Below are 16,386 nucleotides of genomic sequence, written 5' to 3'. Positions count from 1 at the left end.
TTCAAGAGCACTTAGGTCAGATTGCATGGGTTTGTGGTTTCCCTGCCATTTCTGTCTCCTAGAGAAATCTCTGAGATCTTCTCCAGATGCTGAGCCACGGGTCTGGTCACGAGGAACTGAGCGTTGTCTGGAGAAGACTGGGACTGCTGGTTTTCACTGATAGGATGAGGATCTGCTTTGTTTTCCCTCAGGCAGGTCATGGGTCTAAAAACCCCTGTCTGAAAGGAAAGATGGTATTTTCCCAAGGAGCCTGAGTATCCCGTGATCATCTCCACCATCAGAGGCTCCTTGAGTGGGATGTCTCCCCCTGGCATTTTGTATTGTTGTGGGCTCAGTAAAAATTAACAGCTGAGAGTCAGCCTATTCTACTTCCGTCTTTGGAAAGGGTGTCCTCTTGTCCCAGGCAAGCTTGAGGTTAGCACTCCATCAGCTCTGAAAATCCCATTATGTCTCTAGGGCTGCAGTAGAGTTTGCCCTGCAGAATTTCCTGTTGGTAGTCTCAAAAGGGACACAGGGGCTTGTTTACTTGGTGCATGAAGGATGCCTAAGGCAGGAGTGCCAGCACTTCTTTAGCTGAATTGTCCTGACACCTGTAGCCTATGCACTGTATAGGTGAGCTGGGAAAAAAAGGATTCACATTATTTTTATCTGCAAGGAGATACCTGCCTCTGACATCCTGTAGGAAAGACTTACAGCGGCCTCTGCTTACAGAAGGTTTTCTTTTCTGTTAGTGGTTGCAGTTGGGAAAGCCATGCCTCATCTCTTGCTTGTAATTACATCAGTAGAGTGTCTTGGGAGAAGGTTAAATAGTCTTTTGTATATCAAATAAAGCCAGTGAACTTCACTGAAATCATTTAATGAAAACAGTCCTGATTATCTGTATATACTGCTGCGTGGTATTTTAAAAGAAGATCTTAAAGGGAAACATGGAATTGTTTAAGGCCTCTAAAGACTATAGTGCAGAGGCTATGCAGCAAATGCCTTTATAATCTAGGATCTGAAGTAGGCTTTGAATCCAATTGTGTTTTTTGCTGTTGTAAAACATGAGAGATTTTGATACAGTAACTCAGATTTGATACAAAATTTTCTTATTACCTATTCTTCATGCACATCAGATTTTAGAGACTGAGCTAAAGGGCTCTGCACATCAAGGATGGAACTGACTCAAGGACAGAGCTATTAAGGTGTGTAATAATCAAGAGAGGAGAATTAATTGTCTTTAATTTGGCATAAATCCCAGGGACCATAACTTAGGTTATTAGGAATTCAGGGCCTATTTCCAATTAGTTATACCCAAGCATGCTCACACATCCAGCTTCGGGAGTCTAATCCAGGAGTGTGTTAGCACGGCGATGGTTGATGCGCTAATAAAGGCCAGCACTGCCTGACCCCTGCGTGTGTGGTCACTGCCAGCCGGCGTTTGCCCGGCACTGAATCAAACTGTGCCCTTGCTTTATCATTTCTGACACCTCGCAGTGAGCAGCTCGGTGCGTGTCAGCTGCTTGGGCAGGCTGTGCAGACAAAATCACCTGGGCCATGCTGGAGCAGGTCAGAGAGGCAGCTGTGGCTTTTACATGCTTTTTTAGACTTCAGGCTTCCTCCTAAGACATCTGCTCCAGCAAAACCCGGGTGTCTGCCCTTTAGGTGTATGAAATGTAAATAGCGCAATTGTTATCTGTACCAGAAAATCTGGTCTAACCTGAGCTGGGTTAAAGAAAGATTGCAACACTTTCCTGAGTTGGCAGCAGCAGCAGCAGCAGCACCTACTGCGACTGCATGGCTTCAAATGCAACACCTCCATGCTGGAAATGTGGGAAAGTGTGAGGGGCTGCTCAGCCATGGGCGGCCAGTCACCCCTGCAGCTACCTGCAGAGTGGGGCAGAGGTGCCACATCCTGTCCCCCAGCAGGGCTGGCTACTTTATACACACCAGGAAATGGAAAAAAAACACAGTAATATCACCCTTACTGTAAAGCTCTGTGTAAACATCTGGGAGTTTTAAGGAAATGTGGGCCTGGAGAATCCTTAGGTCTTGAAAGCCAGGCTGCTTCCATCAAAACACTGAAAAGGGGCTGGCAGGAGCAGTTATAGCCAATGTGTATGTGAGGGGCAGAAGGGAAAGATGGTTCAGAGCAAGGGAGACAAACCAATTCATGCACTCAATTCCCCCTAATCATTTTCTGAGACCTGCAACCCCATGGAGCTTTAGCCCATGTCTGTCAAATGCTGCCTGCCAATCAGTCAAAAATGAAACAATACTCAAATAGGGCAAGAGCACAGCATCCCCTTATAGCTGTTCTCAATTTTGTTTATCCTGAACCTTGACTTTATTGCATGAGTAGATCCTGAGAAGTCCACAGTGGCTACGTCCTCCTTAACCCCTTCTGTGATTTCCCAAATCAGAAAGAATAAGAATTAAGGAAACCTCAATAGCTACTGTGGAAAGTGCTTCTTCCAGTCACTAATGTATGGAACTAGTGCAGGGATCTTCCTAAAGAAAGCTGGAATGACAATGCAGTTGCAAAATGGCAAGTTGTCTTTAAGATTTTAAGGCCAACAATCCTTCCATTTTCCAGAGTGGAAAAACCTTTTTAAAGCTTCCCTTAATTTAATTTTCCAGCACAGTGAAGCTGAAGCTTCCCAAATCCAGGTATCTGTGTAGCTTTCTTGGTTTGTATTTTGCAGATGTAATATTTTGGGGGGAAAGGCAGGGACCATATTTAAAGAAGAGACAACCTCCCACCTGGCAAGTCAGAATTCCATGCCACCAAACTGTGCAGCCCTCCCTTCTCACTTGCCAGGGAAAAGCAGGGGAAACCCGCAATTTCTGTAGTAGTTGTTTGATAAAATGAACCCTTGACTACCAGCAAATATGTCTAAAGTTAGGGAATGCATTTTCCCTGAACAGGAAAGGAATTTCAGCTGATTTACTGCATTTGGTTATATTAAGATGAGTACCACAGGAGCCAAGAGGTGCTTTTTTTTTTTTTTGAAATCCACTTGGTCTTGATGTGATTTCACTGCCAGCTTTCCATTTATCTGTTGTGTGCTCTTTAATTCATGAAGGCCTGCACTGGAGACTTGTTTAAAACCTTGGCTGAAATTGTCAGCCACTCCTTTTATTGCACATCTTTCTGAAAAGATGGGTGTTGTGGCAAAGCAGTAAATAGGATATTGAGCCTCTGCAACACTTGCTATCTGTAAAAAGGAGAGTATATCCTGTGTTAGAGTTACTCTGAGTAATTACATCATCCCAGCATTAAAAACCATCACTGTCTGGCAACAGTGTCTTACTAGTGTTTGCATGTAGCCATTGGTTTACTGTGGGCATGCCTACATCCTTCTGTCTCTGAAAGACTGTTAGGGTAACCAGAGTCTCCAGCTAAAGTAATGTTGGAGACAGTGCAATTAATGGATTTTCTAGAGAACAATGGTTTAACATTAGACATAAAACATAATAAGAGGATATTTCTGTCTTTGGCGCTGGTCAAGGCTTGCTGTTTTCCCTTTTATAAAAAGTCAGTGTCCCACCAAGTAAATAAAGTTATTTACCCAGGATATTTTCTGTGATGGAGTATTTTGAAACTTGCATGGAAAGCAGTGATGGCATGTCACTGATCTGTTTGGTGTAGAGGTTAAATTAAAGCTCTTCTTACAGTTCTTGAGTGACTTCCATGCTAGCAGACCCTCTGTGCCAGAGCTGGCTGCAACACAAGTCCACTGAAACTTCACATTTATTGTTTCATTTGAAAGTAGGATTTCTCTGAAAAAAAGATACCAGAGAAACCTTCTCAGTGTCACAGACTTACCTTATGTCAATATGTGAATATTTCTTAGAGATTTTTAAAGGTTACTTTCTTTCTGAATACTGCAAAGAAATAATGCTTTGGACTATAAATTTAATTTGTGTTTTACTGTATTGGCCTTTACTGGTACTGGTTCTATGTGTTGTTTTTGCTATCTATTTTATATGATTTATGAGCATTTGCTCTAGAGTTTTCTACAAGTAAGGAAATGGCAGACAGAACCACATGCATGAGAATCTAATGATAAGGCAGGAGGGGATGGTGCTGGAGGAAGGGTGTAAAGGAAGAGGCAATATGGAGAGGTAGTAGAGCAGGCTGTTGAGCACCTGGGCTGATGCTTTTCAGCTTGTTGGCTGCAGAAGAGCCTTGCTTTTGCAAGAACTGTGTTCATCCTCCTTTCCCACACCCACACACCTTGGTTGCTGGCTTTGGGATTCAAAGTTTCAAGCGTCACAGAGCAACTCCATCCCACAGCTTGGAAATTTTGGAGGTTGATTCCAAAAAGTTCAGTTTTAGTCCTTGGTATCAGAGAACAAAAAGGTGTTTCAGGAGGACATTTTTTGGGAGCAGAGGGAATCCTTGTTTTCCTTTAAAGTTCTGGCTGGTTGTGAATGTCATAAGTAGAATATTTCTGTGCTTTCTCTAACAACTCTCTAGCTCCTCCTGAGCACAACCTTAAGTTTCCATTTCCAAGCTGGGCAGCTTTCCAGCCACTCTGCCCCCAGCCTGTAGCTTTGTGTGGTATTGCCTTGACCCAAGTGCAGGACCCAACACTAGGCCTTGTTGAACCTCATTATTATAAGTTAATTTTATTAATATAATAAGTTTATTATAAGTTTTGGCCTCAGCCAGTCAGTCCAGCCCGTCCAGACCCCTCTGCAGAGCCCTCCTACCCTCCAGCAGATGGACACTTCCACCCAGCCTGGTGTGGTCTGCAAACTGACAGGATGCCCTCAATCTTTGTGCTATTTACTAACTTCCAGTTATCTGGTACCTCAAGGGGCTTTGGGGATGCTGGGGAGGGTGAAAGACAAGAGGGAGTCATTCTCTCCTTAAAAAGTCGGCAGTCATTGCTCATCCATGTTGTCTGAATACCTTCCTTTTTCAGTAGCTTAGATTGAAGGAAAAGCAGTACTTTTTCTTTCCCATGTTGGAACAATTGCTGGAAAAGAAGACTTTTTCATTCAGCAGGACATTTTGTCAAAACACACAACTTGTTCACATCCTTAGGCAAGGTTTTTGCTTAAGACTTGCTGGCCAGTGATGCTCTGGCAGGCTGCAGTGTTCCCCAGAGCAGGAAAAGCCCTGGATTGACAATGATGCAACAGGCTGCAGGAACTAAGTCAATCAGATTTTAGCACGATCTAACCCTTTCAGTAGGAATTAAGTGACCGAAAATCTTGCATTCTGGCCTGTGAAGTGGAAATGAACAGATTTAGTATTCCAGCTGAGTGGCAACAGGAATGCTTCTCTTTAATCTGAAACTTGATGTTAGAAAGCGTGGGAGAGCTCTGCTGTCAGATTAACTCCATTCTCATGCCCTTTTCCCTGCTCTGAGCTGCAACCAAACATACATGGATCAAAAGTCAAATGCTCTATTAATTTAACCACACGTTGGATTTAATGGCATATGGTAATGCATTATTGATTGCACATCTTAAAACTGAAAATCTTTATGCTAATAACACCTCACATCAGGGCAGGTAGTATGAAAAATACAGTGGATTAATAAATTACTTCAACTACAAGTAAGAGCTTCTGCCATGCTTTTCCTTGTAAAGATTGAAGTTTTGGGTATGTTTTAGTGGGGTTATGTTTATATATTCTGTCACAAGGAAGCATGCAGTAGCAATAATTATGTTGTATTTCTCGGTATAAAATATTAGAATGCAACAATGGTTTGGAAACAGTTCTACAGGTAGTAATATTCAACAGCTGGTACCAACAAATGGCACAGTCCTGCCTGAAAGCACAGTGTGGTCGACTTTTACTGTTCCTTTACTATGGAGTCTTAATAGCTGGCTGCAAAACCCTTCTGAATTCATGCTTTTGAAGAACTTTTGTGAGTTTTTTCAGTGCTTACTTCCAGCTGATGAGGGTTTTTTTGTAGTAGTTACTGAAAGAGCCTAGCCTTATTTATTAGCTGTTGGATATGACCCAGAAAACTCTATTTTTACCTACTTGAAATCATGCTGTAATTTTGAGGGAGGAAATAATTTTTTTTTTTCTTGCCAAACAAGGATTTTAAAAGGGGTGCTTGCTCAGCCAGGGAGTCTTGCAGATATGTTCTATTTCTGTGCAAGCTCTTCCTTGTCCACATTTCTTGATGGAATTTTTGCTGTGCTGTACCCTGAACCCATAAATTACTCTCAGAGCTGTACAGTCTAAGCTCTTTTAGTACTTCACTAACATGGCCAGCTAATTTTGCTGGTCTTTCAGGAAAATGCTTGTTTCAATGTTTCTTCAGCTTTGAGTTGTTTGTGGGCACTGCTTTACACTTGTGGCAGAGTAGCAGGCTTGGAGCAGGAGGTCCAGGCTGTTCTTCACATCCTGAGGCTTTGTATCACACTTCTCAGTACTCTGTGAGGCTGTGTCATCAGCTTGGAGCAGCTCTGCCCTGTGGCACAGAGTTTGTTTGGCCTAAGCAGAGAAGCTTCTGCTATCATCTTTTTTCTGCTATCATCTTTCTTTTTAATTTTTTCGGATATGTTTTGTATCTCGGTCTTGGAAACATTCAAGTTTAGGACCAAGGCTGCAAGTGTGATTTTCATTATGAGGAAACCAGAATGAAAAGCCAGAAGAGATAGCTGGGTTCACAGAAGGATGTTGTGGTGGTAGGGATTTTGCAAATGCCACCTTTGACTGTTGCAATCTAATCTGATCAAGCTGTAAATAATTGTTTTCTTCCAGGATGGGTTGAGGTCTCCTAGTTGGCAGCAGACGCTGCAGCTGACACAATACAGGGCAGAACTTGTTATTACTTAGGAAGATCCCTAAACTAAGAACTGCAACAGTGGGTTGTGGGTGCTTACCTTTAATTTGGCCAGGTTTGTGACTTACCTCTGCTCTGAGTCAGCTTCAGCAGCTGTTAATAATCTTTGTGTTGCCTCTGCCAAGCACAAGGTGAACAAGTGCTGGTGAACATGGCAGATGTGGGGTGCTCAGCCCTGGGAGGGACAGATTGCTGCAGTGACTGTGTGTTACCTGAGCACTGTGCATGGAGAGAAGCAGCAGGGACTTGTCAGGAGCACAGCCTGATTCCTCACCAGAGCAAGCTGGGAGGTGATGCTTTGTCTTACTCTTGGGGGCACCTGCCTCTGCAAAGCCATCCTGCTCCCTCTGAGATAACCAGGTGCTTGGGATGGCCACCTCCACTACTGAGAAACTATTGTAGCTTGTAAATGGAGATAATTGCTGTCCAGACACGAAAGGACAATGTCAGCAGTGCCCTTCTGGCACTGGAAGGGTAACACTGTCTCCATCAGGCGTTTTATGGACTCATAAGCTCTGGAACAAGCAGGTCCTGTGAGCTCCCACGCTGTGAGCCCCTGGAGCAGGAATCTGCTTGACAGTTTATTCTCTTCTGCCATGTCTAGTCTCGTATTTTCTTGAATTTTCCTTACAGTACTTTCTTTGTTTTGAACTGACTCAGATTCTTTCTTTTGTGAGCTGTTTTGCTGGTGCTGTGATCTTTGTAAGAGATAGCAAATACTTTGTTTACTGTAAGCTCTTGTGCAGTAATTCATGTGGTTATACCATGAAACAGAGAAGTCCTTCTGGAGCATGTTTCCACACCCACCCATTCATCTGTGCCCTTCTCCCCATTTTCAGTGCACGGCTTCAGCATGTCACGTTGGCATGATGTCATACAAAGCCAGCAGATTTGTCATTAAAAACCTTGTCATCAATAGATGACTGTTTGTATTTTCTGCCTGCCTGAAACTGTTTTATACTTAACTAACCCAGTAATTAAGACTGTGCTGCCTTTGAAACAGGTTGGTTTCATTGCCCCACCTTTTCCTTAGGCAATTGCAAGGCAGTGCCAGTGTTGAGGGGGGCATTCATTAGCCTGGATGAGACTTGGCTCCTGCAGCCAGCTCAAACAAATGCGCTCCGCCCACCACTCCCCACATGGGCAGTAGCCCAACACTGGGCAGCCTTTGGAGACCATGAATTTGGATAATTTTTGTGGTGCACCTCTTTAGGGACTTGTGTAAGAAGGATGCAGAAAGAGAGCATTGCCTCCAAATGGCTGATAAAATGCTCTTTGTGCAGCTTCAGTTGAACCTGAACAGAGCAATGTCAGGGTTTTCTTATCATGTAAAGTGATGCCGTTCTTCTGGGCCGCTGGATTGCTCGACTGCTTTTGATTGTCTTGAGGTAATTGAATAGCTGTGCTGCATAACCTGTGCTGAAGGAATCAGGGCTGTTTATTCAGCAAACAGATGTCCTGCTTTGTGGTGTGCTTACAATGTTACTGGCTTGCGTCTTTCATTAGTAAATATTGCCAACTATCCAGGCTATCGTCCTTGCACTGATAATTTTGCGTCTGCAAATGCGTTCCTGTGTCGCAAAGAGAGATTTGGAAGGTTGCAAAATTTGCAAAGTAATTCCTTTGATCCATCAGGAAAGAGTCTGTCGGTAGACAAGGGCTATCCCTGCCACATCCTGTGCAACAAAGCATCAAACCACCACATCTGGGCAGGATCAGTTCAGCCCTGGTGACGTGAACTGGGTGTGATCCCAGCCTGCCTCACCAAATGGATAAGGAACATGTGAAATAGCTTTTGGTTTGTATATTCTGCTCCTGTGCAGTGCTGACCACAGTCAAACACATTTATCAGAGATCTCTCTGCCCTCAATCCATTTCCTGGCTTGTCCCTAGCACCACACAGTCATGAGTGGTTTCAGATAGCTGGCAGAACTGAAAACAAAGCAGCTTTGTGTTTTAATCATCCCTACCGAGACCCTAAAATTGATGTTGATCTGGAAGTTCCTCAGCTGATGCAGGCTGGCGGCAGCCAGGGGCCCAGATAAGCCATTTCCAGCCCTGTATGGGGACAAGGCCCAATATGTCACTTTAAAGGAGTTGAGAGCACCCCTTCCAGTGGGGCAGTGGTTTTGATAGATTGCAAGAGATTTACCCTCACAGCTGTAGCTGTAATGTATAGAAAAGCTACTTTTTCCTATTTTCAAATTATATTTGGTATCATTTTTTAACTCTCCCTCAGCAGTCTGAACAATTGGACTCATGATAGTAAGCAAGCCTGGCTTTTACAGAAAGAAGAATGTGACAAATAACTCCCATAAACGTGTTTACAGTTTGCACTATCATTTCTAAAATACCATTTCCTACGTTGACACAGAGGAAATAAACAGTGGTAGGGGGAAGGTTTTACAGGTGCCAAGTCAGGATATGAGCCCCCAAAACACAACAGCTTGGCTGCAAGAGCAGGGAGTTCTGTACAGTGTTTGTGCTGGTAGCAGTTTGATATTCAGCTCCTCCAACTTTTCTGTCCTGTGAGAGATTACAAGTTTTCAGCAAAATCCTGGGGGTAATCCTGCAGGATTCAGCTGTCAACAGCTGTGCTCACCACAGACTCCTCTGCAGGCCATTTTTGCAAGCAGCTGTTATCTACACACCATTCCATGCTGGGGCTGATCCGTGCTTCTTGTAAGAAGTAAATTGCAATTGCCTCTATGTCCCTTATCATCACTTGATATTTCGAGTGATGCAGAAAATAAGGACACACCAAGGGGTATGTCTCTCTCAGCAGCATCCTCAGGAAAGGTAGTTTTCTGGGGAGCTGGGGAACAAGCCATGTAATTGTAGCTGCTCTAAAGGAGGTCTCTGCTCCAGTTTGGGGCTGTGGGAAACGTTTCTTACCTTAGCTTTTCCCGTAAAGATGAGAAATCTTTGGCACAAAAGAACTGCATGAGAGCAGGGGTTAGATTTCTGTCACCTCAGAAAGAAGATTAGTAAAGGGAGCTGTCAAGTGAGAGGAGATATCCTCTGCCCATGCTGTCATGCTAGATGCCAAAGGGACATTCCTGTCTCCTTGGTGACTACTGCTAGGAAGACCTTAGCTTGGTTGTGGATTTTCTAAGTTTCAGTTTGTAACTGCAAAACCCACACACTTGTTCTTTTCTCTCTTTTTGTTTCCCTCCTTTCCTTCTGCTTCTCTCCTCTTCCTGCTTTATTTCTGCTGCTGCTGCACTAGTCTATGGAGGCAGTTAGAGCTTGCAGTGCCCCCAAAAATCCTGTTATGCATAGATTTTGCTTCCTATAACCTAATGTCTACCTTCTGAAAGTACCTGAAACCCAGAAATAAAAACTGGTTTCGATGGTATGCATTTGAAAGCAGATTCATAGCCTGTTCTAATGTGCAGTGAAGGCACACTGGCTATCCTCAAATAAAACCAAGTGCTGACAACCTCATTTTCTCAAATAAGAGTGTCCTCGTATTGGCTGGGATAGGAGGTTAGCTATTACTGACAGGCTCCCTGTGCAGACAAGTTAGTGCAGCGAGCAAGGGCTGAAAGGAGCCGAGGCATGACTGAGCCTCATAATTATACCTAGATTAGACTTTTGCCTGAGGGCAAGGCACGGCAAGAACGGCTCTGAACTCCTATTGTGGTCTGTAGTGTTTGAACACAGACACATCCCTTGCTGTCCCAGTGAAGTCAGCAGCGCCAAGCCCGGCTGGAACCAAGCCCTGTTATCTCTTCAGGAGCGTCGCTGACGGGGCAGGCGTGGGCTTGTTCTGGGCTGTGCTCTGCGGTGTGACCAGCTCAGGCTTTCTCCAAAGCTGCTCCTTTCCAGGAGGGTTTTGGGGGGCTGCCAGAGCCACACAGTGCAGGGGGAGACCTGGAGTGGTTGAGGCTCCCCATTTCATGATGGTACAGTTACATCTTGGACCACCTCTGGAGAAGGTGCTTGTCTTCCTCTTGAGCTATATCCCCAGATGTTCTGAACTTGTCCCCAGCACGTGTCCCTTGAAGCTACCATGGAACTAACAGCAGATGAACTCCAGCCTCTGGGTGTCTGAGGTATCATCAGAGACCAGCTGTCAGATTTTCCTAGGCATCTCATCACACAAAGATGTGACCTGGGACTACAGCCTCCTAGAATCACACTGCTGCTCTTAAACACCAGTGCTGCCTCTGTGTTTGATTGACGAGGGGTGAGGCAAGTCCTTGCTTGGTAGATGCAGGCATGCCAGCACTGCTTGCTGGAGTTCTTCCAGGCATGCACGGAAACTGGGCTGTACCAGTGCTAGCCCAGGAAGTGTGCTGTGGTTCTGACTATGAAGGATGCACCATTTCTCTACTACTGTCATTTGCCACAATAGTTTTGGGGCTTGTATGCAGTTAAGAGGGAAAAAAGACTGTGCACTGCATGAACCTTGCATGGCTGGCTGTGCTTATCTGCGTCCAGCACTGCGTGGGGTGTGGGTACTGAGGATCATCACCTGGTGGTAACCTGTGCCCTTTGTTCAGTTGATGAGTGCCCAGTGTTCTCACCTGGGCTCTGTAGTGACTTGGTCTTGCAGGGAGTGGATGGCGTGGGAGCAGCATTGTCTTTAACTTCAGAGTGTAGAAAAGGCTTGCACCAAGAGTTCTAGTACAGCAAAGGCAGCTTTGCTGCTGGGTGTTTGTGATCAGTGTCTTCGTGTTGTACTCTGTGAAGTCAAGGGTAGATAGTGTCATTTCTACTGGTCTGTAGCTCATCACAAACTGCTAATTTTGATTGAACAGTCACTCCAGTGCAGCAGACTGGTCGTGTACCTGTGGATCAGACACTGTGAAGGACTCTCTGGTCTTTCTCTCCTGTCTGTGGTCAGGGATCATTGCAGACAGGAAAGAGACTTCATGTACAAAAGTTGTTTTGTTTCAGGTTTGCTTTTAGCTATGTGCTAAGCCTCTACACAGACTTCGGACGAAGTTAACTGGGTGATACTGAGCTCAGTGCATTCTTTGTAAAATCTTGTGCAAACCAGAAAAGATTGTCAGTGGTAATCGTGGTGATTAGATTAGATCACTTTAGGGTTTCAGCCTCCCCAGAGTAAACATCTGTTTTCAATACCCTAAATGGCAAGGTGCTGCACTATAGGCAAACTTGGCCTTAATCCAAGGGACTGTCATTATTTACTGCTTTTTCTATGTATCTTCCTTTGCTTTTAAGTCTGTACCATGTTGTATTTTTGTGTGTACCCTTCTTTTGTTTCTTTTCAGCCATGTAGGAGTATACATTGTGGTTGCTCAGTATTGAGTGCTTCTGTTGCTTGCTATTGAATGCTGGTGCTGGTGTCATTCCAGTTAAGCTCTATGTACCTTTTGTTGCTGAAAATCAATGGAGAGCAAATTTAAAAGGAACTAAATTTCATAGTACCTTCCATTTAAAAAAAATAATTCTGTTTATGTTTGCTCATGATGAGAGAGGTTCTCAGAAGGTCGATCTGGGAGACAAAATACAGTTTGTGCTTTTAATAAACATCAGGAACCTTTTTTCCTGTAGAAAACCTTCATAGTCAATCCTGTCTAAATTATATTCCCAGGCAATTTTTTTGTTTCTAGCAGATGTTGCCTTGTTCTACAGTCTTGATGTGCAGACAAGTCAAGGGTCTTGGGAATTCTCTTGAGATCATAGGTAGACATATGCAAGATTAGCTACCACAGGCCATGTTGGTGCTGCAGGTATGGCAGCAGAGGTAGAAGGAAGCGCCTGAGGTGACCTATTGCTAGTATCTTCCTGTGAGGAGTACAGATGTGCAGTGATAGTAGGAAAAATCAGATTGCAGCAAGTTCAGACTCCTCTGGGACTTGGGAAGATGCTAAGGTCTTGTTTGTTTAAACACTGCAGTGGGCTCAGAGCATTGCAGAATCAGATTTGCCAGAGAAGTTTGCTTAAGGTTCCTTAAAACAGGGAAAAAAGAAGCACACTGAAAATAATTGAGTTTCTGGTGCTTTAAAAGCTTCTTAATGTTCTTCAAGTTCTTTTTTTTCTGCAAAAGTATGTTCTTTTGATTGCAGTTCAGGCTTAGCAGAGTATAGTACATCTTGCCACAGAATGAATAAGTGAGCTCAGTTCTGCAGCTGCTATTGAATGATGATGTTGGAGCATGCCTTGGCTTATCAGTGAAGGCTGCCTAATGTATTCCACCAAGCCTACCTGACCGTGCTCTGCAGCAACAAACCCAATTAACTGTTTTTCTACCTACTGTATGAATGATTTCAGCAGTTAAGGGGGTGCTTTTTATCACAGTATTGTAATAAGCCATGCCAGAGCATGCACTGGCCATTTCTTGCACACGTCTGCTGCTTTCTACAGCCCAGAAAATGCACCAGGAGCTTGCCACAGCACAGTCTGGCCAGGCAGTTCATGAGCAGAGTGTGGCTCATTAGCTTTACATTCATTAGTTTCTAAAAGCCTTTGGAATCAGATTTGGAGGCATGAGGAAAAAATTTACAGTCTATCCTACCAATGTGACAGAATTATGCTAGTCCAAAAAAAAAATAAAATAAAATAGGCCTCTCTGAACCTTTCTAAGGCATTTTATTGTTTAGTTGTTGTTTTTCAAGATGCCTCAAACTATTTGGTTTTGTGTTTGTCTGTTATCTTCAACTCAGTCCTCCCACAAAAAGTCAAATACCTGCTTTTACTGAATTATTAACAACAATGGATGGAGCTTATGTATCAATGAAAATTATGAACGTTTCCCAAGGCAATTGATTTAAGTGGAGTTAAATTTAGTGGAAGCTTCTATTGGTGTAATGAATGCTCATTATAGAGCCTAATGTGCTTTAAGGGCTTGATAACCTTCTCAGTAGGGAAGTCAGGCTGCTGTTTTCCAGCAGAGGCACAGATGCTGTCGGGTGGCACTGCTGTCGCTGCAACTGTATCCCATTGTCAGGCTGGAGCGTTTCTCTTTAACCTTGTGTGTTTTTTCCTCTTGCAGAAGACCATCTCCCAGCTGGCTTCCCAACCATTGACATGGGCCCGCAGCTGAAGGTGGTGGAAAAGGCCCGCACAGCCACGATGCTCTGTGCTGCCAGTGGTAACCCTGATCCCGAAATCTCCTGGTTCAAGGACTTCCTGCCCGTGGACACTGCCACCAGCAATGGGCGAATCAAGCAACTCCGCTCGGGTAAGGTAGTGAAGCAAGTAAGCCTTCCCAGCCTCCTCACTCTTCCTCCCTTTTCTCTTTACGTGCTGCTGTTATATTTTCCCTGAAATGCAATTCTAAACCCAAATGTCAATTTGCTCTGAGCTTGTTTCTTTTACAAGAAAAACATTTAAAAACAGTTTTTGGAGCTGATCCTCTCTGGCAGGATATTGTGGCTTGTTAAAATGTCTGTTAAAGTGGACGTGCCTTTTGGAACATCACCTGGATATCTTCTTTGGTAAACTGTCTTGATATTGCCCCAAATCCATGATAGACGTGCTCAGACATTTCATTACCAACTCAGTGGGTCTCAGGTATTTTTAATAGGAGCACAGTGCAAATCAGGATAATGAAATACTGGTTGAGATTTTACAATCAGTGGTCATATGCAACTTTACTCCTTATACAGACTCTGCAAGACAATGCTCTGCTTTCCGTTAGACTCGTTGCCATCCTTACTATGTGACACCACAAACATAAAGAAAAATCCAAAAAGCAGCAATTCTGTGGATTTAAGAGGAAGGACACAGTTTTGAAATACCCCTTTTCTTTTTGATTCTTTTGTTTGACAAGCCAAATACTAGCTTTTGAAAATACAGATGGTTATTTCTTGGGGGTGGCTAAGAATGCACTCATTTTAGCAAGGTGTTCTTGTTTTTCTACTGCATTTTTCAGTCTCCCAGGGCTGTGAGGCCCATTAGAGAATTAAAGAAAATAAAACATTGCTTTATTCACTGATGAAGTGGAGCTCCGCAGTGTGAATTAGAGTGGCTGTTTAACAAGACACAGCACAACTACACAGCCGCTTTAATCTGGGGGAAAAAGCCCTCAGTGCCCTACAAAGTACAGAAGGGACCAGAGCTGGAACAACTTTGATCTAGAGAGGTCTCATGCTTAAATATGAAGCAAACTGCCTTGCTTGGCCACGATTATCTCTGGGCATTCAAAAGTTATTTGTTACAAGTGCTGCTGCCAGGGAATCACCATCTTCTAACCAAGGTGAACATCTTGAAGCATTTGCCTATAGCAGGAGCCTTCTGCATACATTTGATGATGCTTGGATGATAAGTAGGTTTGTACTTGGAGGAGTGGGTAAGTGAGACATCACTCTCAGCAAAAATAGAACCCAGCCTGACACTCCTGATCCCACCTTGATGTACCAGTGAACGCTAATTATACTAATGCATTTATAGTTTATGAAATTTCCTAGTGACCTTTAGCTTATCTCCCCCACAGCATGGTTTAATCTTGATCTGTTTGTGCTGGAAGAAAATATCACACTTGTTAATTATTCTGAGAAGCTTTAGGAAGCAGCAATAGGAAAGTGCGCATGGATGTGTTTCACTTCGTAGCTGACTAAATCAGCATCAGAAATTACCATAAATGAGCAGCAAGGCAGCCTCTGATGCACTTGCTATATGTTCTCCAGCCTCCTTTTCACAGGCACTTGGCTGCCTCTCTACCAGCTGCTTCACAAGTTTGGTGAGATAGAAAGTTTAAAAACAAACTAGTAAAGCCTGTCACAGTGTCTAAGTTTTGATTCCTATTTGCTGTTCTTCAGCAACATCTCAATTGAATATTTCACCTGGGATTCAAACTCTAGAGCTGGCTGTTTGTGGAAGACACAGTAATTACCAAGGGAGGTGTCAAGGGAACCTTTTAGAAATCAATGAGCAACACACAACCTCAGACTCACAAAAGAAATTGATTAGCTCTCTAATGTATTGGAGGTTTCTACAGTTCAGTGCAAGAGACCTCCAAATATGAGTTTGAAGTTTCGTATTCAGGGATCTGATGCTATGATGCCAAGATTCAGTGAGGCTCTGCTCGACCCTGGCATGAGTGGAGAGCATGAAGTTTGCAGCTTCTCATGGGCCAGAGATTCAACCCCTGTTTGCATTTGTTGTTTTTTCCTGTATTTGTAATGGATGTAAAATAGAGCCTGCACTTTCAAGTGCCTGAGTCCCACTTAGGTGACTGCAGTACCCTGTATGAGCAATGTGATGGTTTGGGCAGTTTCTCATTCATTCTGCAAGGTGTTAATTAAGCTCTCCAACACTACACCATAGTTGGGCAGAGTTGCTTTTCAAATAAAAGAGTATTTAAATAGATACCTCATTATATGGTAGAGTTTAATAGTTTGCAAAGTCTCTACTCCATTAAGATCATATCTTATAGTCAGGCTGGCATATCTGCATGAATGTCAGTTTATACTATCTCAGTCTTAATATACGCTCATTTAATTTTGTTTAATTAAAACCCAATAAAAACAAGACAGATGTAATATAGTTAAAATAGCTGCAGCACATTGTGAGCCCAATACTGTGTATATAGTGTCCAACCTTCAATGAGTGCATAATGTATTAATATCCAGATGTACAAAATATAGGTCACAAAGGTCAAAGCAGCTTTGGA

General features: G+C 43.5%; 1 protein-coding gene across 16 annotated transcripts in view; it reads left to right on the top strand.

The window, feature by feature from the left end:
• PTPRF (protein tyrosine phosphatase receptor type F) overlaps nucleotides 1-16,386 on the top strand; it is a 375,339-nt gene that overhangs the window by 255,206 nt on the left and 103,747 nt on the right. For all 16 annotated transcript variants that reach the window (XM_077785383.2, XM_085585737.1, XM_021528106.3 and 13 more), the window contains one exon: nucleotides 13,765-13,953. In XM_077785383.2, the coding sequence (XP_077641509.1) occupies nucleotides 13,765-13,953 (189 nt within the window). The remainder of the gene's footprint in view (nucleotides 1-13,764; nucleotides 13,954-16,386) is intronic.

Source organism: Lonchura striata, chromosome 8, assembly GCF_050655825.1.
Source record: "Lonchura striata isolate lonStrDom1 chromosome 8, ASM5065582v1, whole genome shotgun sequence".
In the NCBI taxonomy this organism is placed as follows: Eukaryota; Metazoa; Chordata; class Aves; order Passeriformes; family Estrildidae; genus Lonchura; species Lonchura striata.
The sequence above is the reverse complement of the archived record's forward strand: the minus strand, read 5'-3'. Positions and strand labels throughout refer to the sequence as shown.